The sequence below is a fragment of the Uloborus diversus genome, chromosome 1 (assembly GCF_026930045.1).
Source record: "Uloborus diversus isolate 005 chromosome 1, Udiv.v.3.1, whole genome shotgun sequence".
In the NCBI taxonomy this organism is placed as follows: domain Eukaryota; kingdom Metazoa; phylum Arthropoda; class Arachnida; order Araneae; family Uloboridae; genus Uloborus; species Uloborus diversus.
In genome coordinates this window covers 49,782,641-49,808,719 of record NC_072731.1, presented here as the reverse complement: position 1 = coordinate 49,808,719, position 26,079 = coordinate 49,782,641, and the positions used below count along the sequence as shown (strand labels likewise).

The 26,079-nt window shown below is 33.2% G+C and overlaps 1 protein-coding gene across 2 annotated transcripts; it reads left to right on the top strand.

The window, feature by feature from the left end:
- The first annotated feature begins 669 nt into the window (after window positions 1-669).
- On the top strand, window positions 670-22,529 carry LOC129234564 (serine/arginine-rich splicing factor 7-like). Of its 2 annotated transcripts, XM_054868585.1 has the most exons (5): window positions 670-756; window positions 4,987-5,203; window positions 5,861-6,019; window positions 11,533-11,673; window positions 21,085-22,529. In XM_054868585.1, exons 2-5 carry the CDS (start codon window positions 4,989-4,991, stop codon window positions 21,089-21,091), a joined length of 522 nt encoding a protein of 173 aa, XP_054724560.1. In that variant the 5' UTR covers window positions 670-756; window positions 4,987-4,988; the 3' UTR covers window positions 21,092-22,529. The 2 variants fall into 2 exon arrangements, with proteins under 2 accessions (XP_054724560.1, XP_054724561.1); XM_054868586.1 differs by lacking the exons at window positions 11,533-11,673; window positions 21,085-22,529 and adding an exon at window positions 6,682-6,944.
- The last annotated feature ends 3,550 nt before the right edge of the window (window positions 22,530-26,079 follow it).

Sequence of the window (26,079 nt, the reverse complement as noted above, 5' to 3'; positions counted from 1 at the left end):
AGCCTATTCGAGCGCTGGAGTTCCGAATTGAGAAATTGAAACAAATGTCAATTATCAATTTTTTGAAATTTCATGCTTTATTTTAAAATATGTTTTCCAATTTAAAGGTGCGGCTGCCCTCGCTTGCCGCCCTCTAGATACGCCCATAGTAATAATGCAATTCGATTTAAAATATGTTTTAAAAGAGGGTTGGGTCCGATAAAACATTTCCTTTAAAGCACTATTTAAAACTTATTATGAACATTATTTTTAGGGACATTCTTTCATTGAAGTACCTTAGAAGTTGAACTTTGAAGTATCCAACAATATTTCCTTTCAGCTTCAATTTATCAATTATTTGCTATTCAAAGCGAAAGCAAAACCGCATTTTAGCACGCAAACATATGCTATCATGCGGTTTGTTGGCAACGCTAAAAGCTCCATCTATCGGCTCAAACTGAACTATATTTCTAATCCCCTTTCAGCTTCGGAAATCGGTCGAAAATGACAGGCTCCTCAAAACGAGCAGCGTTGCATCCTCGTAGGCTACGGCTAGGACACATCCTTTTTGGACGGGTAGCGGATTATAAAAATTATAGCTATTTGAAATTTGGCAACATATTTTGTTGAACTCTCATTGGTTACTTCTCTGTCAAGTGCGAGACGCTGTCTCCTGTCTGTCGCTAGTCGCTCTCGCTTGTAGTAGTGTTGATGTGTTGATTTTGTTAATATTGATGGGGCTTGTCTAATGCGTTATTTTCTGTATTAAATCATATGGTAAAGCGCTGAAATTATTTTTGATCTTATAAAGTTTTGTTACTTATGTTTCATATATTTGTTAATGATGACATTCTTTCAAAAAACTAATACGTTGAAAATTTTTTTAGCATTTATGTTGAAATTCGAATTGATTGCGGTTTTGATTTAATTTTTCCCAGCCATCACGAATTTATTTTATTTCAATTACATCTTCCAATTTTGTATTTTATACCTTTCTCTGCAGAAATACATATTCCCGTAAATTTTCAAAATCAAAATTCTGAAAATGCAATTTTAAGTTACCTTTAGAGCTATTAGAGAGGATAGCAGGGATTGGAGACTCTGATCAGAAAATTTTCCAAAATTAAGAGCCTAAAAACCTAATTTTGGACTGTCTTTGGTCTTGTCAAAAAAGTTAAAACCCTCTTTTGAATCAGTGATAAAAGCCAGAAGTTGCTGCTGCTGCATGATCCGATTCTCAGGGCCATTCCAAAGTCAAAAAAAGAAAAAAAAAAGAAAATTAATTTGAATTCTGAAATTTTGAATTCAAATTGTGTTTTTCGCAATCACGAACTGCGACAGGACTCGACTCATTGGAGTTATTGTTTCTGGAAACGGCTCCTGCCCCTCCTCCTGGGCCGATACGTGTGCATAGTTGTGTGTGCAAGTGTAGGCCTGTGTGTATGCACATAGGCGTGTGTGAGTGTATGTGTGTGAAGTCGTTTGTGTGTATAGGACATGGACGCCTCCAACCAGGAGAGCGGATAGCTTGGGACCGGAGGAGCCGCCCCTGCAGAGGACGGTGGGCGGTGGTGCTGCTGGTCCAAGCTGAAAACAGAACCAGACGCCAAAGACGATCAAGTGAGAACAATAAGCAATCGTGATTGCTCAAAAAAAAGGAGGTGTATTAAATTGAAGGCCTCTTTTTTACATCAACTGGGTCTGAAATACAGGGGCTTCTGCCGCAGACAATTTAAGGAGATGTAGTCTTGAAAACGCATTTTTGATGATCTTTGGTAATGTTAGAGAGAGAAGAGGTATGAGGGTAATTGTAAAAGTGCAAATGTTATATCTCTAATTATGTTAATAAAAAGGTGGTTTGGGAGCTCGCCAACCAGTTTTTTTTAATTTGTAGCTCTAAAAACTCAGTTTTAGAAGATTTTTGGTGATGTTAAGGGGAGGAGAGATTCCATGACCCGACCCCACAAATTTTCTTAATTTGTAGCTTTAAAAATGCATTTTAGACAACTTTTGGTATGCAAAGAGAGGCTTAGGGGTGCTCCCCCGGTTCTTTTTTGAAATTGTATCTTTTAAAATCCAAATTTTTGGTTATCACCTATTATGCTATGGGAATGGGGGTTCGGGAATAATTTTTCGAAATATAGTTCCGAAAACGCATTTTTAAACAATCTTTGGTAATGTTAGGGGAAGAGAGATTCAGTGTCAATCCCCCCGGGATTGTTTTTGAAACTGAAATCTTCAGAATGCGATTGTAAGACCATCTTTGGTAACGTTAAGGTGACCGGTAAACTTTCCCAATTGAAGCTCCAAAGAGATAATTTCGGTTGACTTTCAATGGTGTTAGGGGAAGGAGTTTTCAGACGCTCTCCTCCTGGAAAATTTTCGAAATTTAAGCCATGAAAACTGAATTAAAGACAATCTTTAATGAGTTTGGTGAGGCAAGGGGGGGGGGGGAGGCAGAGAGACATTCCCCCAGAATATTTTGATCTCAGCATTAAAACGCAGGTTTTAGAACATCTTCGATAATGTTAGTGGGAGGAGAGGTTTGGGGGAGCCCCTCCTTCGGTAATTTTCGGGGTTCTTCAACAGAAATTTTTTTCAAATGGAAGCACTAAAAACGAAAGTTTAGACGATCTTTAGTGATATAGGGGTAGGGGGGGGGGAGAGGACATTAGGGTGGTTCAAAAAAACTTTTTTTTTTCAACTAGAGTCCAGGACTCCCCCTATTTTTTTAGACTTACTAATAGCATTATGCTGTAAAAGTTTTAGCTTCTTGCTCAAATTTTAAGAGACCCCTCAATGACCCCTCAATTTAACATTATCCATAGCATAGAAAATGTCACAAATTTAGAAACATTTAATTTCCCCAGCTGTTTTTTTTTAATGATTATTTTGTTACAATGTATATGCTCTTTATGTTATATTATGTAGCATTACTTTTTCACCTTTTACCCCTCCCCCATCTGGCTACTGCCTTGTGCCCCCAGAATATCTAGACAAATTTTTGTTTTAATTTTGTTTTAAACATTCAAACTTTTGGAACTACCTGTGTGAGTACTTGCAATATACCAGACAGCCGGGTTATCACATCTAGAGACTGTTGATATGTTCTTGTTAGAACTCGCTAGTCTGGGACAGTGAATAATCAAGCTGGAGGCAAATGTCATCTCATTGAAACTGAGAGCTCCAACAAGCTGATAAATCAAGTAAATGGATCTCACCAGCAAGTGTCCATAGTATGGTGCGGTTCAACTCATAAAATGAAGGCAAAGCTTGTAATAGAAGGCTAGTTTTTCCTATTTAAATCATGCTTCGGCGGGGCAGCCTCTATGAAACTGTCATAATTATTTATCTATTCATTTTTGGTAATAAGCTGAAGCATGTCATAGGTTTCTTGTACAATGTACTGAATACTTTTTTTTTCCGTTAAAACAAGTATTCGAAACATTCAGTTCAATGAAATTCAGTTAGGTAAGTTGTGAAAGCAACTTATTCTTCATTATGTTCAAAGGTTTAATTGCTTAATTTTCAAACCTTGAATTTTCTTCTTTTTTACTATTAATACTTATTTCAATTTTTTAATACAGAGACCATTTTCTTTCTTTCTTTTCTGTTCATCACTAAATCAAAATTAGCAGCCTGGCGATGGCCCTACTTAGACATGTTTACTGTCCCCTTGGAACTAGAAGCTTCTGTTAGGTAGGGGTGTAGAAAATGTTTTTAACACCAACATTTCCCCAAATCTGTATGAAAATTTCCTCAAAATTTTACAATATCCTATATGTTTCAGATAAAAATTCATTCCTATTACTATAGGTAAAGATAGTTTTTGGGGGAAAAAAAAGCAATTGCATCTTTAAAACTAATAGAATGAACTAGTAGCCTTAGAACTGGTTATCTAAAAAGCAAATTAAGTAAATGCATGTAAGTTTTAATTAAAATATCATATCTACATTTATTTTAAATGTAAATTATTATCCAACAAATAGTTGATGAAAATATAAAGAGTGGTGATGCAAAAGAAAATGCATTCAAAATAGACTTGCAGGAAAAAAAATTGGATTTTTCTTTTTTTTAAATCGAATCTGCGAAATTTTCCCCAGATGGTTCAAATTTCCCCCGATCCTAGATCGCCGGATCGGACATATTCTGTACCCGCGCTGTTAGGGTCTTACAAGATCCTGGGTAGTTGTGCAAAAAAAATTATCTTATTGGTCGAAGAATTTACAGACACACAGAAAAACATATTGCACACAACATGAATTTGTCCTTTTTTATATTTTTTAAAATTTTGTAACCATTACTTTTCTTGCAGCGAGTTTCTTATAAAGTCGTTGAGAAATGTACTAGATTTTTTGATATTGCCCTAGACATTTATGTATATTTTTTTTCAAAAGGAAGAAGGGGGGAAAAGTAAAACCTTTTTTATTGAGCAATCACATTGCTTATTGGTCTCATTTGACTGTTTTTGGTGTCCTGTGATTGTAACATATTTCTTTTAATGCGTGGAATTTTTCTTTTCTGATTTTTTCAATTGGCAAAATAGACTTCCCTTAATGAAAATAACAGCAATAGAATGCTATCTAAATGCAAACGAAATCCTGAAAACAAAGTTTCAAAGATATCAGTTAGTTTTGATTTTTACAATATGACTTCCAAGAAGGCTGCCACGAAACTGACTGCTTCCATTCAGTTTTTCTTGAACCAAAATAACTATTGTAAATAACATGAGTGCCATTTTTTAAAAAAATTCTTTTTCTTTTCTGTAACTCGAAAGATAATTATTACCCATTCCACCCCATCTGACCCTAATGCACAATAATTAAGCTAGACATGTTACTTGTATGATTTGTAGTTGAGTGAATACTTGTTATTTTGAAAAAAAAAAAAAAAAAACCTTTCATCTTTGATTTCTGTTTATGTCACTTTTTAGGTTATTAAATTTATGTGTAGTTACTAGAATAGAGCATACCATAATGGTTAAACATTGTATTTTATCACCTTCAGCTATGTCAAGATATCGAGATAGTGGATGTCCTCCTGACTGCAAAGTTTATGTGGGAGATTTAGGAAATAGTGGAACTAAACATGAGATTGAAGATACTTTTAGTTATTATGGTCCTCTTCGTAATGTCTGGGTTGCTCGTAATCCACCTGGATTTGCTTTCGTAGAGTTTGAAGATTCTCGAGATGCACGAGATGCTGTTCGAGCTTTAGATGGAAAGTAAGAATTACCTCTTAACTTCTATTTATATATAATTTTTATGTTATGAAAAACAAGTGAACTAATCATTTTAATACTTTAACTCTTTATCTCCCAAAGGTACTTTACAATACCCTTCCATTTCAAGTTCACTGACATTAACGATAACAGATTAATTGGCTGCCATCAGTTATCTAAGTCAGGGGTAGAGATGGGAACAGTTGAAAAAAACCCGGAAATTTTGAGGGAAAAACCAGTTTTTCCCATGGGATTTATTTTTTCTCAGAAAAATTTAAAAGTTTTTTGTACAAAATAATCTATAAAATAAAAAATTATAACATTTACATTTCAGTGCATTTCTTTTTTTTTGTTTAGATATTTTTTCTATGTTGAATATCTCTCATGAAAGCACTAAATTTGCTAATTTTGTTATTGTTATCTGCAATATCTTTACTTTCTCCTTTTTAAGCACAGTTGAATTTGTCCATTTCATATAAAATAATCATGATTGCACAACCATATCTGATGGAAGTGTCACATTTACTTTAGTCATATAATTTACTACAACTAAGAAGAGTACATTGTTTTGAAATTTTATTGTGACTGCATTTTGCTACTCCTTAAAAAATTATTAAAGTAATGTATTTGATGAACTAAAACTATAATTGACTGTAATAGGTTATTATGTGGCCGTAGAGTTAGAGTAGAGCTTTCAACTGGAAGAACAAGAAATTCTTTCAGGGGTCCTCCTCCTCGTCCATTTCATCCAGATGATCGTTGTTATGATTGTGGTGAAAGGGGTCATTATGCAAGAGATTGTAAGCGGGTGAGCAAAAGGTAAGGTCTTACAATTATAGAGTTTATCATAATGTAAAAATACGTAATAAATTTCAATATAGTATTGGAAAAAATAAATCACTTATTTGGATTTGATTGGAAATAATTATTCATTTTAAAACTAAATGAAACACATTTAATTTCAAGCTATGTGAAGTATTGCTTAGTATAAATTAATAAAATTATTATTTAATGTCTATATTTTTATATGATAATTGATTATTTCCAATCTGGTAATTAAAAAAAATACTTAAAAAAAAACATGTTTATGAAACTGCAATTATGGCTTGTTTTCAGAATTATTTCTTTGTTTAATAGCTCATTTAGTAACCATTAATATGTTGTATCTAACAGTTTAAATAAAAAAAAAATAAATAAAAATTACGAGACTACTGTTAAATCTATTCATTCTTACTTCTCATCTCATACATTGATTTTGTACTTACTTACCATTTTTGGATAGATTATTTAACATTTATTAATTTTCCTAATTAAAAAAAAAAATTAGTTCTCTTTTTGAAAAGGATTTTATATTAATACCAGAATCCTCCCGTAAGTAGTTGATAAATTTATAAGAGAACTTTTAATGTTGTGACATCAGTTCCTTTGTAAAAATAAAAGGAGGCCTAGAAACATAATGATTTTTTACCCATATTTTTTAGGCTAAAACAGCTTTGTTCTCGTAAATTCGGCTAGAACAACCTGATGCTTCAATAAATGCTATGCCATTAAATTCAGCGATTGAGATCTTCACTTCAGGTCAGGATCATCTTGCGATACAGCCTATTCTTCGCCCCTACGGCCAACATGCTGCTAGTGATTAATCTAGATCTTCGAGATATATTGACCTCGAGCACTGACTGCACCAAGGTTCTTCCATGAACCTTCATCCTCAGCGTGGTACAATTTTCCATCAACGCTCACTTCAGCATAAATCTGATCTACTCTCAACATAGATCTTCGTTACATAAGGATACAACAAGCAGCACGCCTTGAAATCAATTGGCTTTCGTCGACTAAACAACAATTACTCCTACATCGAGGCCTTCTGTAATATGATCTAGAGATCTTCTGGGTACTGTCAGTTGGTCAGCATTCTTCTGATGATAGAGCCTCTCAGCATAGCTGTTTGATTCATCAAGGGTTGATTTTATTGGTTGAACTTACGTTGACTTCTGAGATAACGTCTGTGGCACAATCGAAACTGCATTCTAAGATTGAAGGTATATTTTTGGGTTTTACAAATAGTTTCTTTAGTTTATTAAAAAATTGCCTTATTTTTAGAATACATCATATTTTTTCCAAAAATTGTTTACATTTTTCAACTGAATTAAAATATAATGATAAAAGTAGTTTAATGTAGCATTTTTATTGAACCATTGAGCTGTTTAGAAATGATAAGCTGAATTTTCAGAAAGTAAAAAAGTATCAGATACATGTATAGAGTCTTATCATTTAAACTTAGCATATCCCAATTAATCAGAACTTACTCTTTAGTGTGTCATAATCAGAGATCGACAAAAATTAAAAAAATAGGTGCCAGAAAAACAATTTAGGTACCAGACAAAATATTTCTTAGAGTTAATAGAAAATTCAGTGCATAAGGCTTCTGAAAGAACTAGTCGCAAAAATATGTTTTAGTTGCCTGGGATATGTCGGACCCTGGTTATATTATATATATATATATATGTGTGTGTGTGTATGTTGAACGTTGAACTTAAGAAATGTTGAAGAAAGTGGTGATGAATGAAATTTGGTTAAAGTTTTTATTTAACTGTGGTTGAAAACATTATGTATTTAATTTTCAATGTTTTATTCAGGCCTTGTCAATCCAAACTAATTCACGTTGGGAATAGTTTGGAAGAAAAAGTCACTTCGATTATCAAACATAATGTGAATAATATTAATTGAAACATCCAGTACAGTGTAAAGCAATGTTACTTAATAATATTCATCTGTCATAGTATTTACTGAACTGGTGCTGACTCAGTGCAATGGACTAACTTCATTAAGTGACAAGTTTCTGCAACTGACTTCATTTTTGGGGCATTCAAAGATTAGTTTACATAGCGATTGAATTTACTCAGTGGTGTGCAAATAAATTTATTTAGTAACTGAATATACTGTATCTTTGTGGTATTCATATTAGCAGACATTTGGATTACAAAGTTTCAAGTTGATGCTTAGTGGGAAACTAGGAATTGTTGAATCAATTTATTCAAAATTTCTGAATACATAGTTGAGTGCATGAAAATTCAAGCTCCTTTGAAAATTATATATTTACTTAGACAGCAAAACTTTAAATGGGAAAAAGTACAAGAGGATGGTACAATGATGTGGTACATGATATATATATTTTTTTAAAAATTTCTAGCATGTCAAATGTGTTTATAATTTCATAACATGTGTTGTTTTTATAATTCCCTCCCGAATATTTTAACTCGAAGTGTTTATGCTACCATTTTCAGTTTTTAAAGTTTAACTAATTATTTATTGAAGCCTAAACTCTGTTTAGCATGGAGGGATTTTTTATGGATTCGAATTTTGATGTTGAGGAGTTTATTGGAGAAATTCAGATCGTATTTATATTTTATTAATACTCTGACCCAATGCTTTGTTAATATTATACCAGCTTTTTTTAAAAAACCAAATCTCCCTCCTGCAGCTGCATGTTTTTGCCTTTGTTACCATTTCCAGTTTTGTTTTGAATTCAAACTCTTATTTTTTAACTTTTTATTTCATGAAAGTTTTTACGTGAAAAATATCAAACTAAGTAGTTCAGTCCCGACTTAAGTGAGGGATGTGTTCCCTGAGCCCTCGTGTAAGTCGAAATTTCGCGTTGTGAAAAAGGGTATGTATATGACTTTTTGATAAAAATAAACAAATATTTTAACGTCCTTCAGACGGCTGTAAGCTATTCCTTAAGTATATAACAACCTTTTCCACGTAAGGAACTAAATTTATACTGCATTAAAAAAAGAAGAAAAAAAAAAACTATACAAAAAAAACTTTAATATAAAATACTTATATTTACTGTTATGATGCACAAAATCAATGAGCAATGGGAGAGTGAGACAAAGTGCAATACTGTATGTACAGTATGAAAAAATAATAAAAACAAAATGCATAACTATTACACTACTCTACAGTAGATAAAATAATAATTGTTGTAACTAAAAAACTGCAGATGATGATAGTTGGTGCTGTGAAGCTCCTTCGTTAATATCAATGTTTTCTTGCATATCAAGGATCTTCCCTTTTGCTTAAATTTTAACAAACTTTCTTTTAACTAGCTTAAGCTGAAACAGCATGCTTAGATACTACTATGTTAAATTAACTTTCATTTTGAGTGGAAAATAACGAGTGGTTATTTGTTTCCACTAGCAAAGCGATGAATCGAGTAGTACATTGTTTGAACTTCCGCACTTCACTGATGCCAAAGGAATGAAGTCGATTCATGATACCAATATTTAGTTAGCAAGTACTGAAGACGATACGTAGCCGAGCTATTCCTTAACCAAAATTTTCGTGTTGCGGGCGAGGAATTCGCATTAACTCTAAAATTCGCTACTCGTGAAAAACTCGCTTTATAGCCATTTCGCTTAAGTGGAATCTTGTTGTAGCGCGAGTCGACTTTTTTTTTTTTTTTTTGACTTATCTCGGGCATGTTTAGCAATGCTAAACAACCCCCATGAATCCAAATATCTGCAAAAAATCCAAGAACAGCAATGGGTCACTAAGGACCTTGTCCTTCGTAAAACCCAAACAAGATAGAATGTGCTCGGGTGAAACCTCTCCAGCAGAGCACCAGTGACACTCTGGAAAAGTCTTGATATTCCCAGAGAATCTAAGAGCTTTTGTGTGGCCACTCAGGAATCTCGAATATGTTGTCTGGAGGAGTCTACCCTTGAGTCTAAAGGACTCACCAGGACATTTTGCAAAATACCAGGCGTGTCTGGGAGGTGTTTTAAATTGGCGATTGAGCTCCATTTTTGAAATTGTGGAGATCTCACTGAAAGTAAGATCTCCACAAGGGCTCACACCCTCCACAGCAGCAGATCTAGCCAAAAAGTCAGCCCTTTCATTACCCTCAACTCCAACGTGGGAAGGGATCCATTGAAAGTGAATTGTATGTCCTGATGAAAGAGTATGTAGTAGACTCAGAATGTCCAGGCTGGTCTTGTCGCCCACATTACTCCAATTAGCGAGGTGCTGAATTGAGGCACGACTGTCAGTCAAAATCCAGATTTCCTGGAAACACTCCTCCCGCTGAACAGCACACTGCAGACCCTTCCTGAGAGCAATCAGTTCTGATCTAAATACTGAACAGAAATTCGGGTTTCTGATTTTAAATTCCAAGGCCCCAGAGGGAGTAGGAATGAATACTCCACTACCCGAAACGCCATCTTCTCCCCTGCTTCCATCTGTATAGATTTTCAAGGAGAAATGTGGTATATTATGTATAGTTTCCAGGGCCATTTGTTTAAATGGCCCTGGTCACTATACATAATATACCACATTTCTCCTGGCCTACAGCGAGTCGACTGTAGGTATATTTGTTGAATACATTCTGAATAACCGAGAGAAAAAAAGGCTACAAACTATGAAAACTATATCTTTATACTTAATTCTTTTTCTGTTCTATTTTTAGTGATATTTAAACTTTCCCTCTAATTCAGCGATTTTCAACCGTTGGTTTGCCGGACCAACAACAATTCGTGGGACACTTTGAGCGATCCTCAGATTTTTACCTGTCTGCATGTTTTTTTATAATTATTTATAGAATATGACTAATTCTGTTAAAAGTTTTTTATCTTAATGCCATACATTTAATATTTAGAGTCTTTGAAGTGTTCATGTTTGCCATTTTTTTTTTCAAACTAGACTATAAATTTTTAAATACTATTGCATAATTGTTTTTAAATTTTATTTTACTCATAGCTAATAAGAAAAAAAATCATTCCTACCTTTACATTTACATACATTGTAAATAAATGTTATTAAAATTGTATCAATATTCTTTCAAGAAGTAAAGTTGATTCAACTAAGTTGTCTCATGTGAACACACCAAAAAACACCATTCAACAAGTTGACGTTCAAATTTTTAAGAAGTTGATTCCACTAGCCGCCTAATCTGAAAGAGCCTAAATAACAGCAATAGTCTTACGAAAGCCTTTTGCCCAAGAGGTGGAAGAAGTAATTTCCTTTTTTCGAAAGGGCTGGAGTGGGGGGGGGGGGGGGCACTAAAATTTGTTGTAAGCACTTACTTGTGTGTCTTTGTAAATGAATTTCCATTAAATACTTCTGGGGAAGTATCATCCGTTTGTGCTGCTTGCACTTAAAACTCGAGCACTTTTGAGAAAAACATTGTTTTAAATGCTTGGTTCTTGAATTGTAAAGCAAGAAGAAAAGCACCTTCTGCATGCAGAAATTTACATATGTGACAAAGAGTTCGGAATAGTTTTCACTTGTTGCGCATTGATAAAGATTAATAATTACTTTTTACTTATTAGGGGCCGCCATAGCCGGTCACGTTCTCGTGGACGCACTGTTAGCCGAAGTCGTTCCAAATCAGCCTGCAAGTCTGTTAGCAGAAGTCGCAGCATTAGTAGAAGTCGTTCTAGGAGTAGAAGCAAGTCTGGTTCCAGAGGAAGGTGAATCAATTGTTTTTGTGTTTTCTGAAACAAATCTATTACAATGTGTGGCAAAAAAAAAATCTTGACACCATTCTTGCTTATTCTTATGCAAAATGACCTTCTGAATCCAAGCATGACCACCGTTTTCCCCCATTATGTTCCACTTTTTGAAATGATGCCCCTCAATTTCATACAAGTTTTCGACAATTTCATAGACTTTATTTTTATTTGGAGGGGAAGGGAGCATTATGTTAACCAATAACAATCTACTGAGGGGCTAGAGAGGTGAAAAGTTCAAAAGCATAAAAATTTGTAGCAAGTTGAGAATCATGGGGTATGTGGTGTATCCACCTTAGAATCCGTTTATTTAGTTTCGAATTTGCGCAAGCATTTTGTTTTAAGAACAGTTCCCCTTAAGAACAGTTTCATATCACCACTTTTGTCTGTGGCGAAGTACTTGTGATGACGTCATGAATTTCATTAGTTTCAGTCAGTTTACTTTCAGCCAATGGGGCACTGGTTTCAGTTTGAGTTTCCCTTCATTGGTCCTGGAACTGCTTCTCACTAGTTTTTGGCGATGCAATCTTTTGTTCCAGAAAATTCCATGAAAAGTTTATACAAAGAGGTGAAGCGTGTTTTTGAGGAGATTAAGAATTTTGGGGAATGTGTTGATTTAAAATTTTGTGATTCTGCGTGTGTGCATAAACAAAGGGGTTTTGACCTGATGGCTTCGCTGTGCCATGGCTATGAGATGACTTAAGTGTTTTCGTGCGGGACGAACTAGCCACCATCCGCCCAATTTGTGTGAGAGATGAAAGATGTGTGTGCTCCCCCTTGGATTAATTAGTGTTGGTTTTGTGCACGACCTCTACCAGGTCTTACATGTCATCAAGTATCCGTGTTTGTACTTGCTGTGTTCACAGAACTTTCCCTTTTTACTTCCTTTTTCAAAAAAGGAAGTTTGTATTCACGAAAAAATTTTCACTCAAAAATCGGCCTTAATTTCCATTTTGCGCACCCCTGAATGAATGTTGAGTTTATTTTTCAACCCGACCACACACGGATATATGCCTAGGAACGTACAGACACTTTAAATATCCATTTTGAAGATCCCTGAGTTAATTACAACGAGTTTCCTCGTGACGTCTGTATGTGCATATGTGTGTATGTATGTCGCATAACTCAAGAACGGAATGTCCTGGAATTGTTGAAATTTGGTACTTAGACTCCTAGTGGGGTCTAGTTGTGCACCTCCCTTTTTGGTTGCATTCGGATGCTCAAAGGGGTCTTTTGCCCCTTTTTTGGGGAGAAATCATTGTTAATTTCGATGTGAACTCAAGTGGTGTTATAATTTGGCGAACACTTGGCGATATATCACCATTCTTTTGGTAGCCAACTTGGCGATTAAATTTCTTTTTTTTGAGCAATCACGATTGCTTATTGCTTTCATTTGACTGTTTTTGGCGTGCTATCATTTTTCCCACCGGCGCGGCGCCTCCATCTGCCAGCACCACCCGTCGCGTCGGCCGGCCTCACGATGCTGCTCCTCTAGCGAAAACCGTCTCCAGGTTGCGTCCATATCCTACACACACACGCATACACACACGCAAACACATACACAAACACCACCATACACACACATACACAAACGCATACACACACAAACACATACACGCACGCATGCATACAGACACCTACACATACACACAATTACACACAACTGCCCACACATTCATGCCTGCACACAGACACAAACACATATGCTTACACACACATACACATACCCCGCCCCTACGCACACAAACACTCATACACACAACTACCCACACACTCATGACTACACACAGACACAAACACACATGCCTACACACATACACATACCCCCCCCCCCCCCACACATACAAACACACACTCGTGATTGCGAAAAACATAATTTGAATTCAAGATGACAAAATTCAAATTAATTTTTTTTTTTTTTTAAACTGGTTTCAATTTGGCCACTGTTGGTGATATTTAGAGAGTAAACAATTGAATCACATTAAAACTGCCAATAATGAGAAAATGACATTAAATTGGAGTAAAAGGAAGTCATGTGATGCACACATCAGCTCGTTTTAGAAAATGTCTCCAATGAATAAAGTGTCTATTTTTAAATTTTATTTCCTGTTCCTGGCTTCGTCGTTTCTTGTGAAACTGTTTTTCTTTCATACTATCCCGCTTTTCAGTTGCCGTGAGTATTAACATTTTGAGTTCTTATTGTTACTGTGCCGATTTTCTTAAAATGCAGTTTGTTTTGTTTAGAATTGAATGTATCTGAATTTCGGGTTGGTTCTTTAAATGTTCGTATTTTTTCTGAATATGCAAAGTGCCTGACCTTTTCACAACTCATTTCTTTATTTGCAGTGATCCAACGTTGTTGCGGTGTTGTTTCATGGGGCCTTAGGTTATTTTGCGATGCAATTTCTTCATCTAACACAGACGCAATATGTACTAAAATATCTTGATCATTGAGCCTGGCTTGAGATAAAGGATTAACATAATTTCTTTGGCTTGAAATTTTGCCAATTCTGTAAAGGAGTGCCCCGACTCCCTCAAAATCTCATTGATATGGGAAAAACCATTTGTAAGTCATGTAATTTGTATTTGGTGCACTGAAGCACACCTTTTATCTCTTAGCCTATTCACAAAATTGTTTCGCCACTTGGGTGGCCCTACGCGACAACCTTAAATTATTTCAAAAATCTTCAGGAACAATTTTTTTTCTAGGGGTATTTTTTTCACTTAATTTTCAATATTCAACCAGAGTACCAAAATTACCAAGAGTACAAAATTTATTTCCAAAAAATTTTAATGCAATAAAAATATTTTTTCAAAAATCCTGGATACATTGCATATAGCACATGAGTCGCACTGCAGATCTTTAGAAAACAAACTTCTTGTGTTTATTATTTATGTTTGTTCAAGTTAGGTTCAGATATGACTATAAGTGAAATTCAAAATTAAAAGTGAAATGTTTAGTATGCTTAAACACAAAAAGGGATAAACCATGAAGAGGGGGAGGGTACATCCCTAGAAATTTAAATATGGTACATCATTTTATGCGAATTTGATTTTCACTGTTTTGATGTCTTTATTTTGTTTTATGCCAATAAGTTTTGATTTTACTCTGATGCAGCATTGCAAATTAATAAAATGTTCCCCTCCTTCAAAATCTAAACTTTTGAGAATGCAGAATATATGCAATAAGCTGCATTTTGGCATGCTAATTAGCAAACTTTGGTCACTGGAGACATTTCTTGGGATCAGTTCCAGAGCTCTTTTCAGAAATAAAGTTATTAAGGTCACACAATTCAGAGCTCACTGGAAAAAGAGCTTTTAGAAGTGACAAAAAAGGATGAAATCAACAAGGATATCAACCTTGATGACACACAACACAATCAAAAAATTTCATTGAAAATTTTGAGCTATTCCTTTACAACGAAATGATCTTTCTGATCTCTTAATGAAGAAAGATTCCATAATGGAAGTAACATGAGTTATAATGGATGCATCAATGCCCTACAAAGAATTCAGAGAAAAATAATGACTACTAAAAGACTATCAGAACCAGCTCTTTTTTATAAACACTAAGTTAATTCATGTTTTCCCTATGCCTGTTGTGTGTATGTATGAAAATAGTACACATTAAACACATTATGTATTTATCTATTACTGGAATGAAGAATTTTTTATAGTTTATGGTGCCAAACTCTTATTTTAACACCACTATTAAGTCTTTATTTTTATGGTTTTGATTTATGTGGGATTTTCGTGGAATATAACCCCAACGTAAAGCAAGTGTCTACTGTATGCATTAATGCTATATTATTAGTATACTTAATACAACTTTTAATCTTAATTGTATTCGTGACTGTAACTCGATAAGTATAGCTAATAGTGAAAGTTTCCTCACTGAAGATCTGCAGAGTGACTCGTATGCAACATGTGGTGTTTCCAAGATTTTTTTACAGCATGAAAATTTCTCATGGGGCTCATAGGAGTAAGTCCTATATTCTGGTTTTATCTAGAGAAATAAGTGAAAAATTGTAAAACAAACTCCTAGAAAAAAAAAAAAGATGTTTTTGTTGATTTAAAAACTACTTTAGAGGGAGTACTCTCCCATGCATCATTTGCTTGGGGAGCGCCATTTCAAAAAATGTAACGTGATAGGGGAAAACAGTGGTCATATTTTGGTTCAGGGAGTAATTTGACATAAGAATAAGCATTTTGAAGGGCTATCTTTTTGGCCACGCAAGGTTATTAATTATAACAAGTTCATGTTTTTTTTTTTTTTGGCATGAACTTTTTTTAATTTCAAGTTAGTAAATTTTGAAATATTAAAAGATGTATCTTTGAATTAGAGATGAAGATTTGTAATTAAATTTTTAAACATGAAACCAAAATTAAAATAAAAACAACTTAAGGCAAGTCTTGTTCCAACATTCCTGTTATTTTTATTGCATTAAAAAATATTTAATGTAGTTCATCCTTTGTTTTAATTTTTCAATAATCTTTTGTGCATTAGTTTTATACTTATGCAGAACCATTAAACCCCATCTCTTCAATTATTCCATTTATTTTCAGCAAAAAAATTTAAAAGCTATTTCATCTTGCTTTTCAAGATTTTTCCCCTTTCCACTTTTTCCTTTCTTGCATGTTAAATCTTACAAAAAATAAAAAAAAAACAGCCTCTTGTTCTTTGTGTCCCTTTTACTTTACATGGTGTAAGTTAATCCGGCTCATCACTAACAATTTGATATGCCACAAGCTGACATCAAAAACTATCTATTTCTGCAAGTCTTGCAAAAGATCAAATTTTATGAAAAATAGGAGTTTTGGATTCAAAAAATTCCAATCACTTTTACTTGACATATGAGGCAGTGAGAAACAAGGGATGTAAGTGCCAAAATTAAAAATTTAAAGTTAATCAGCAAAAATGGTAGATGGACCTTTTCTCTGTTTTGAGACAAGCGAACAAACTAGTAGACATGGTAGGCACTGCTATACAGCATAATTTTTTCAATGAAAGCTTACCTAGGACCATTATTTTAAACATGTTTTACTCAAAACTTTAAAATGTTCACTTACATCACTTTACTTCTCACTGCTTCATAATCATGAATGGAAAATTTAGTTTGGAGAAACACAGCGAAAAATAAATGGCACATTGACAAATGTAATTTTTTAGATAAAGAAGTGCAGTAAGTTGTGTAGTGTTAGGATTCTAAACATTTGAATATTGTTAAATTTGTATTTGCTAATGCTGATAGAATGAAAAATCCTCATATGTATAATAGCTGATGATCGAGTATCCCGCAAAATTCAACAATGAAATTCACGCCACGGCATGATTTTTATAATATGTTTTGGTAATGTTTAACATGCAGGAAAGGCTTGATTGTGACAAGACTGAACTCGATCCGGTCACTTAACTGTTTTACGGGTAAGACTCATTCAGGGGAATGAAGAAACGAAAAAATGGGCAACAATGAACGTTACCTACTGGAGTTTAGGGTTCATCCACTGGAGTTAAGGTTACAATTTCAACTATCAAGATATCACCAAACAAGCAATGGCTTCGTTCAAATGTAGAGGAGTAAAAGCAATTTTCACCCGTCACACCTTGACGGGCGACTTTCTAGTGTTGTAATAGTTGTCACTATGGTACAGTCTGTAATAGGCAAACTGCATACCAGCATCAGCCTGATTATTTAAATTTAACAGCTATTTTTTTTTTTTTTATTTAACTTTTCTGATCTTGTTAGTCATACTTTATGTCTTTAAAATATCAATATTATAACAACTAAATGTGAGAATATCATATGCATGAAAGTTAAATTCATAATGTAATCATTAAGTAGCAAGGGTGTCCATATAGGCAGGCTTGACCCCCCCCCCCCCACGCATATAAGCTACCTTTACTCCTGTTCGGTCATAGGAAAATTTTAGGCCCTCTCATTGGCTTATTCAAGTGTCAATCAAAGCTTCAAAGCTGTGACGTACTGCAATGTTGCTAGTCCTCTCTCGCAGTGTTTCATGTTTGTAATCTGCTAAATACGAATAAGCATTTGCAAATGAGATCTTTAATTGAATGTTGCTGACAAAAGCAGCATTATTATTTCTAATCGATTTCATCCTTTGCAAAACAAATGAAAGCTTTTATTGAGAAGCTATGCTTTGAAATAAAAATAGGTGGCGCCATCTTTAAGCAAAAAATGTATGTTTTACGACATTGCTTTAATTTAAATCAAAGTTATTTTAAAAATAATTCTCAGGATAAATTATTTTGTTGATGGAAAAGCAAATTCCACAATTTTTCATATTCTAAATGATATTTAATGCAATTTAAACATCTGTTCTTAAAGAAATGATTACCATTTAAGTTAATAACAAATACTTATTTTGAAATATTTTATACATGCTAATTTCTAATATAATTTGCTTTTGTGACAGTAAATAAATTGTTTATCATATAACTTTTCTTTCTCATTGCTATATCTATTGTTTCACATTGTATCTGGCTTATATATAATGTACATCTGTTTTACAATATTTACTTTATTTTTATGTGAGTTCAATATGAATAAATTATGATTAGTTCCCTGTTGGTTTTCAAGCACATGTGACTGGACTAAAAAGCCATAGTATTATTAAAGTAATAATTCTTCCACATCATATGAAGAGAAATTACATTTTCATAAAACAGTTGCAAAACGATTCAGAACCAAATAAGTTTTTTAACACACACACAAACACTTTTATTGATAAAATATGTACATCAAGGAAAATAATGCAAATTATGAAAGTGTGCTCACCCTAATTTTCAACTTCTCAAGCTCTACGAGAAACACAGAGTTGTAAAGCAGCTTGTTTCAAAGACAACTTAAGTTTTGACATTTTTCAAAATAAAGAAATATTTTCACAGGATTTTAAATTCAATTTTTTTAATGCTTTAAAATTTTTTCAATCAATGTATGATATTTAATGTATTTGAATGATTACATTCAAATGGTTTCAGAACTATTCATGAAACCACGAAGGTCGTATCAGTAGTACAGCAAAAAAAAGGAAACTTTTGCTAATTTTGCTGAAAATATTTAGCAGCTGCTGATCTCTTCATGGGCCCAGTCTAAAATATTTCGTTGTATTTATTACAATACATTAAAAATCATATATTGATTTCAAAATTTTTTCAAAATTCTCAAAAATGGTTGAGTTTTCAAGTTTTAGAATTTTGCGAAACTTTTTTTCCCCCAAATGTTTTAAAGTTAAATAATAAATGAAACTGCATGAAATTCTCTTGAATTTTCCTTATCAACTGTGCAAGATAAATTTTTTTCAAAATAATAAATGAGTAATTTCTGAAAGTTTGACTTAAAATAACATATATATAATTTTACATTAAGAAACATTGCTTTTTAATGTTATTTTCAATTATTTCATTCAAGGGTTTAAATTATCTATTCCTTTTTACATAACTTTAAATATTATGAAGAATATTAAAAGATAAAGAATTCGCTGCTTAATTTAAAAAACTTACATTGAGAGTTAGTTGACAAATGAGCTTAATTAAACTCCAATAGTACCTTCTTCAAAAGCCTCATTTTTTGCTTAAAGATAATGCTATTTATTCGTTTAATTATGTATTTTACATGTTTTTTAAAGCAGCGCATTATTTTATTTTATGAGTTATGAAATTAATGTGAGAAAAGAAGGATATGTTCGCCAGACTCGCTCAATATTCAATTGGAAGTCTTATTCTTGGATGCTAATATTCAATAGAAATTAGCTAGAAATAAACTGGCACAAGAGAAAATTATTTTAGAAATTATTATGTATTAAATTTTTCACTAGAAGTATTTATTATTAACTTAAATGGTAATTATTTCTTTAAGAAGAGCTGTTTAAATTGCATTAAAAATCATTAAGAATATGAAAAATTGCGGAATTCGCTTTTCCATCAACAAAATAATTTACCGTGAGAATTATTTTAAAAATAACCTCAATTTAAATTAAAACGATGTCGTAAAACATACATTTTTTGCTTAAAGATGGCGCCACTTATTTTTATTTCGAAGCATAGCTTCTCAATAAAAGCTTTCAATTGTTTTGCAATGGATGAAATTGATTGGAAATAATAATGCTGCTTTTGTCAGCAACATTCAATTAAAGATCTCATTTGCAAATGCTTATTCGTATTCAGCAGATTAAGAAACATGAAACACTGCGAGAGAGGACTAGCAACATTGCAGTACGTCACAGCTTTGAAGCTTTGATTGACACTCGAATAAGTCAATGAGAGGGCCTGAAAATTTCCTATGACCGAACAGGAGTAAAGGTAGCTTATATGCCCCCCCCCCCCAGGAAATTAAATTTTCCAATTATCCGGAAAGTTCGGGACCATCGCCGTCCCGGATATCTGAATTTCCCGGTTTTCTGGATCGCTAAAAAGCGCTATTGGCCGTTTGTTTATGAAACTTAAATTCCCATAATAAATAGTCATACATATTAAAAATCGGTGTTTCCCGCGCTTTTCCGACGTGACTTACGCTCCAAATGGCTTTAATTAGAGACTATTCAATAAAATATTGTTTTAGAATGTGACAATATTCATTTCTTTAGCATTCAGTTGGAATAAAACATGAAAGTTTCAGACTTACGAGTGTACTTTTTAATTCAAGAAAATATTTCGGAAATTTTGACCTGCGTTAAGCATAACCCTCTGAAGTTCGTTTTTGAAAACATTTTCCCTAATTATAGATGAGTAATATGGTATTTATTAAGAAACCATTCATACTCTTTTAGGTATTTCAAAAAAATGCTTAGTTTTTCAAAAATTGCCGAAAATGCGCATTTTTTAAAAATGGCGGGAAAATTGGCAAAAGGTTGCCGGTTTTCTGGTTTCCCGGTTTTTTGGTTCCCGGATAAAAGGTCCTGCACTGTACTTTTTTCTTTGCAAAAATGTATTTCTTCTCCAGCCATCAATAAAAAGGTTATTAAAAATGTCAAATTTTAATGACTCTAATCTGTCCTGAAATCAGTTTCCATGGGGAAAATATTTGAGCCCCCTTGCAACTTTGCATATGGGTGCCCATGTTAAGTAGTACTATTACATTACATGCAAAAAGTGATTAAATACTACTTCATTGCTGGTATTTTTCATTAGTAAATTTTCTTTGAAACCAAGTCAGCCTTAATCCTAGTTAATTATGTTCAAACAGCCAGAAAATAACCCAGATGCCTTGGTGAATGTCTTGGTGTTTTCCACATATGCAATAATTGTTTTCTTAATTAACTTTTCCATTGATTACATTTTTTGAAAAATAACTGATGCCTAAAACATTATGTAATGATACTAAAAAAGTTTTTTTTTTTCTTTTCTCTATTTAGACCATAAGTTCTCTTCAAAAGCTTCAGCTCCAGAATCAGATGTTTTCCCTCCTGTTCATCCTTCTTTTTTTTGCACTTGGTCATAGTATATACATTACTTTGACAGAACAGAACAAAAATTTCTATTTTTTAAAAATGTTATTTGTTCATTTAAAGCAAAACTTTTGGAATTTATTTATTTATTTTTTTACAAAAAGTTAAATTAATTAAAATATACTAATCTTTTAAAAATAATTTGCTATACAGTTGACTCCCACTACAATGCAATCCGACTTATGCGAAATGGCTATAACGAGAGTTTTTCAGGAGCAACGAATTTTAGAGCTAAAGCGAAATTCTCGCTCTCAATGCGAAAATATTTGAAATGGAATCGTGATGTAAGTTTCGGCTTCGTTATTCACTACTAAACATTAATTCTTGAAAGTACTTTCATCCTTTCAGCATCAATGCAAGTTCTCTCATACCACACTATAAACATAGCATTGTTAGTGTGTATGTATCACCACTCCTCATTTTTCAATTATTCATTCTAAATATGAAAGGTGATTAAATTGGGGGGGGGGGGCACCTACGCACTCTGTTTCATCTAAAGTTTGAAGATGGAAACAAAAAGCAAAAGTTTGCGACGATTTAAGAAAAGGTTAAGATTTTCGATATGTTTGAACAACTAGAAAGTGGGTCGAAGGTAGCACAATTAGGTATGGGGGGTAAATCTTTCATACGTATAGTTAAAAGTCAAGAGAAGTCAATCGGTATAAGTCCCTGGGGTCCCAGAGGGGTGTTACCATAGATGTATATGCTATAAAAGAAAATGCAAAGCTACTGTACTTGAAAATATATATGAATAATGATCAGATTGCGCAGGATAAATCATCTACAATTTTTAAGTTATAAATGTAACTTATTGTACCTACTGTATAGTAGCTACTCTTACAATGCTTTATTATTACTACATACTGTACCTACCGTACTGTTTTTTTTTATGTCTCTCTCTCCCATTGATCATTGATTTTGTGCATCGTAACCGTATTTTATGTTGAATAATGCAACTTTTTAAAAAATAAGGTAAAAATTCAGCTCTTTCTGTAAGAAACGGTAATTAATATATAGTTCAAAAATTGTCAAAAACAGTTTTAAAGGTGTTTCAATGTTTGATTGGGTATGTTAATAAAAAAATCATTTTCACAACACTTTTCCACAATGCGAAATCTTGAATTACGTGAGGAATAACGTGTAAGTCGGAATCCGACTGTAATGTATTCAAATTGTTACTGCATTGGTTGCTCAGACTTAGCATTTAAATAAAAATTTTTAAAATGTGTATTCACCTGTATATTTGCTTTTTGCACATGCCATATTTATGTAGTTTTTTAAAACCATGTTTTTAAGTTCAATGCACTGATAATAAGATTTTGCGAGGCAATTAGTGGCAATCCAATCACAGATCCCAGAAATCATTGGATCAAAATAAGCATGGTTGTAGTATAGAGTGGGCACTGTATGGAGTTGAGTATGCAAAATATGAGGACCGCATTCTGTAAATTGTTTTGAACTCAGAAAAGCTTGCAGATTACGATTCTGAATGTTGCCAGGAGGCTTGTTGGTTCATTAATTTTTTATACCCCACTCCCTTATTTACTTTCTAAATGAATTGAGCAACCTCATCTGAACCATTTAAATGATTGTCCTAATTTCAATGTACCGTTGTTTCTTAAAATTTAAGATATTTAAAGCTAGGTAATTTAAAATTAAAAAAAAAAATAATAATAATAAAAATATTAAAGAATAATTTTTGTTGAAAAAAATTATTCAGTACTAAAAATCAAATTTTTACATAAGTCTTCAAAAGCAAAACATAAAAATCAATCTTTTTGTTTTGACAATCATTATTGATGCATTTGCTAAATACTTGTCTCAAAGAAATAAGAGAGAATACAATTGATAAAGATCATGCAGGCCTAATTGAAAAATATAATCAATATAAAAGAATAATTACTGATATTTTGATGAGCTTTTTAATTTTTTTACGTGCTAAGAGCACTGAAAACGAAATATTTAAATCTTTGAACAACTATTGTGAAATGGTTGAAATTTGTTAGGTTCAGTTATGGCTGATAGGAGTAATAATTTTGAACTGCATTTGTTAACAACTAGACAAATGTTATCTTACTTTTTCTCCACGAATCACACAAACTACATTCGTAGAGCGACTCTTTATTTACAAGATATGATAAAACTACCTGTACAAGTTGTAAATGATATGAAGAGAGGAATGCTGTCTGTCAAACGAACGAAAGGTAGATTCAATGCAGTAAGTCCCGATTTAGCAGTAGAGCCGTCTCAGAATCGATCTTCCGCAGTGACTGGAGGTTTTTGATTGGTATTGCAAAAAATGAAGATGCGACACAGAGATGGCTACTTCTTTATCCGTTTGAAAACAGCATACACGACACACAAGGCTTTTTCTTCATACATTGGAATACAGACAAACTCTACAAGCGACATTGATTACCATAATGAATGAATGCAATCCAGGCTCAATAAAGACGAAAAAGATATTCAAAGTATCGTCAAATATTTTATTGCTTGCAATCCCAATAATGATAGCGAAAATTGCGCGCTCCGAAATATTTACACCGGTGAACTTCCTGATGAATCTTCTTCTCAATGTTTGCTAAATATTGTAGAAAATGGAGAGATTGCATTAAGTACGCACGAAAAAGAGCGGTTTGTTCTAAAAAGTAAAAAAGTTATCCGACCTTGTTCAAAAAATTAAATTTGACAACTGTGTGACTACTTACGAAAAAGGAAGAAAAACTATGTGTAATAAAAAGTTACAAAACGCAACAGATACAAGTCTTTTTCAAAAACCATTCATGTTTGCTGATCAACGAGGATTTGACACACAAATTTTAGCAGCTCATGAATTTTTGGTTTACTGCAAGTACCTTTTTGATGCAAAAGGATTTTATAGGAAATCTCCAAAATCGGAACTCACTCTTGAAATTGCAAGTCATTATAAGTTCGGTCTAAGCACGCGAATGGGGAACTTCAATTTACAAAATTCTAAAATTTTTATTGTTGATGGTATGGCACAGGTTCACCGAATTCCATTAAAAAATTTCAATACCTTTTGCGACTTTCCTGAGGCATTCTTCAAAAGAATCCACAATTTTTTCTTGCAGCTAAGTGTGAAACGAGTGAACATAGTATTTGACAGGTATGATGATCTTACGATTAAATGTTTAGAGTCAGCTTTACAAGTTAAAATTGTTATGATTTCAAATGATAATTCAAAAGTCCCAAGCATTTGAAATGATTTCTTTTCCAGCACTGAAAATGCGTTACAGCTCAATCAATTTCTCTGTACTGCTGCTTCGAGATATGCACAAAAAAAATCAAGGTTGCGAGTTATGTATTTGTGGATTATTTGATGATCCATCAGAACGTTTTAAATTACAAAGTTCTTTATTTTTTGAAGTACCTGAATTAAACTCCAACCACACGTCTGGCACGTCTTGGTTGTTTAGGTCTATGGTTTGATGGTTCGTACAAGAAGAAATTCTTTTCAGGATGTCAGTTGGCAGCTCAATCACTAGGTGAAAACATTTGTCATATTCTGCCAGCATTACACCCTCTAAGTGGCTGTAATTCAATTCGACCAGCAGACTGGGTTCAAAAAAAAAAAAAAAAAAAAGAAAAGAAAAGGTTTAAAAGTTGCGTCTTTGGATTTTGTACAGAAAGCTCCACGACATTTAGGAAATACAGATCTCAGTGTCGAACAATTAACTGAATTATGGCGGCAAAAGAAGAAATCGTAAATGGTACCCACGGCAACTAACAAAGCGACCATTACCAACATTGTTGTTTCAGCCCTGTAAATTTTCTTCCGACTGTCAAACAAAGGCTCGTTCTTGTAAAAAATTACAATTAAATTGTATTTCGCTTTGTAAATGCATCAATAATGATTGTCAAAATAAAAAAGATGGATTTTTATATTTTGCTTTTAAAGACCTATGTAAAAATTTGATTTTTGGCATTAAATAATTTTTTTTGTTTTATTTTAAAATTACCTAGCTTTAAATATCTTAAATTTTAAGAAACAACGGGACATTGAAACTAGGACAATCATTAAAATGGTTCAGATGAGTTTGCTCAATTCATTTACTTAGTACCTAAGAGAGTGGGGTATAAAAAATTAATGGACCAACAAGCCTCCTGGCAACATCCAGAATCGTAATCTGCAAGCTTTTCTGAGTTCAAAACAATTTACAAAATGCGATCCTCATAGTTTACATACTCAACTCCATAAAACGCCAGCACTAGTACATTGCTATTTTGCCTTAGTCTCTCAACTGGTGTACTAAAAGTGTTCATTCATTAACTGCTGTCACTTATTCTTTTGTAATATTTCAGTATAATTCTTTGTGAAAAGGTCGGTAGTGGATAAATTTTAAACAAGACTAACCAAGATTAAAAGATGGAATATAAAAAACTAAAAAACTGAACGTGTTAATCTCAAAATGAGAGAAGTCTAACAAAAACAATAGTCTTCTGTATAAAAGTAATTGAATCATTTATTTCAGAAAGGGTGCAAGTCCCACAGAAATCCATTCAACTACGATAGTGAATTATCCATCTTAATTGTTCGAGTTCCCGATCATTAATATTTTCACTTCTAATCATAAACAATAATGGGGGCTTCATTGATGAAAAAGCAAAACAGTAAGGGTTCTGTGGCTTAAAAAGCTTGGGAACCGTTGCTCTAGCCTAGTAGTTTTTGTAGGTGAAACACCTTAATAAAAAACATGTTCAATTTAATGTGTTTCACTCCTAACCCCACAATATTTAGACAAACAAAGCTGGCCTATATTGTTAGGGACTGAATATGGTTATCCTTCACAAAGCACATGTCATGGATTCTTCTTGATGACAGATCAAAAGTAACAATTCTCACTTGAACTTTTGCAATTTAAACTTATTCTAACCCAATCA

Coding starts and splice junctions, on each gene's coding strand:
- LOC129234564 (XM_054868585.1), top strand. CDS start 4,989: ATGTCAAGATATCGAGATAGTGGATGTCCTCCTGACTGCAAAGTTTAT. Junction 5,204..5,860: donor GTTCGAGCTTTAGATGGAAA/GTAAGAATTACC, acceptor TGACTGTAATAG/GTTATTATGTGGCCGTAGAG. Junction 6,020..11,532: donor TGTAAGCGGGTGAGCAAAAG/GTAAGGTCTTAC, acceptor TTTACTTATTAG/GGGCCGCCATAGCCGGTCAC.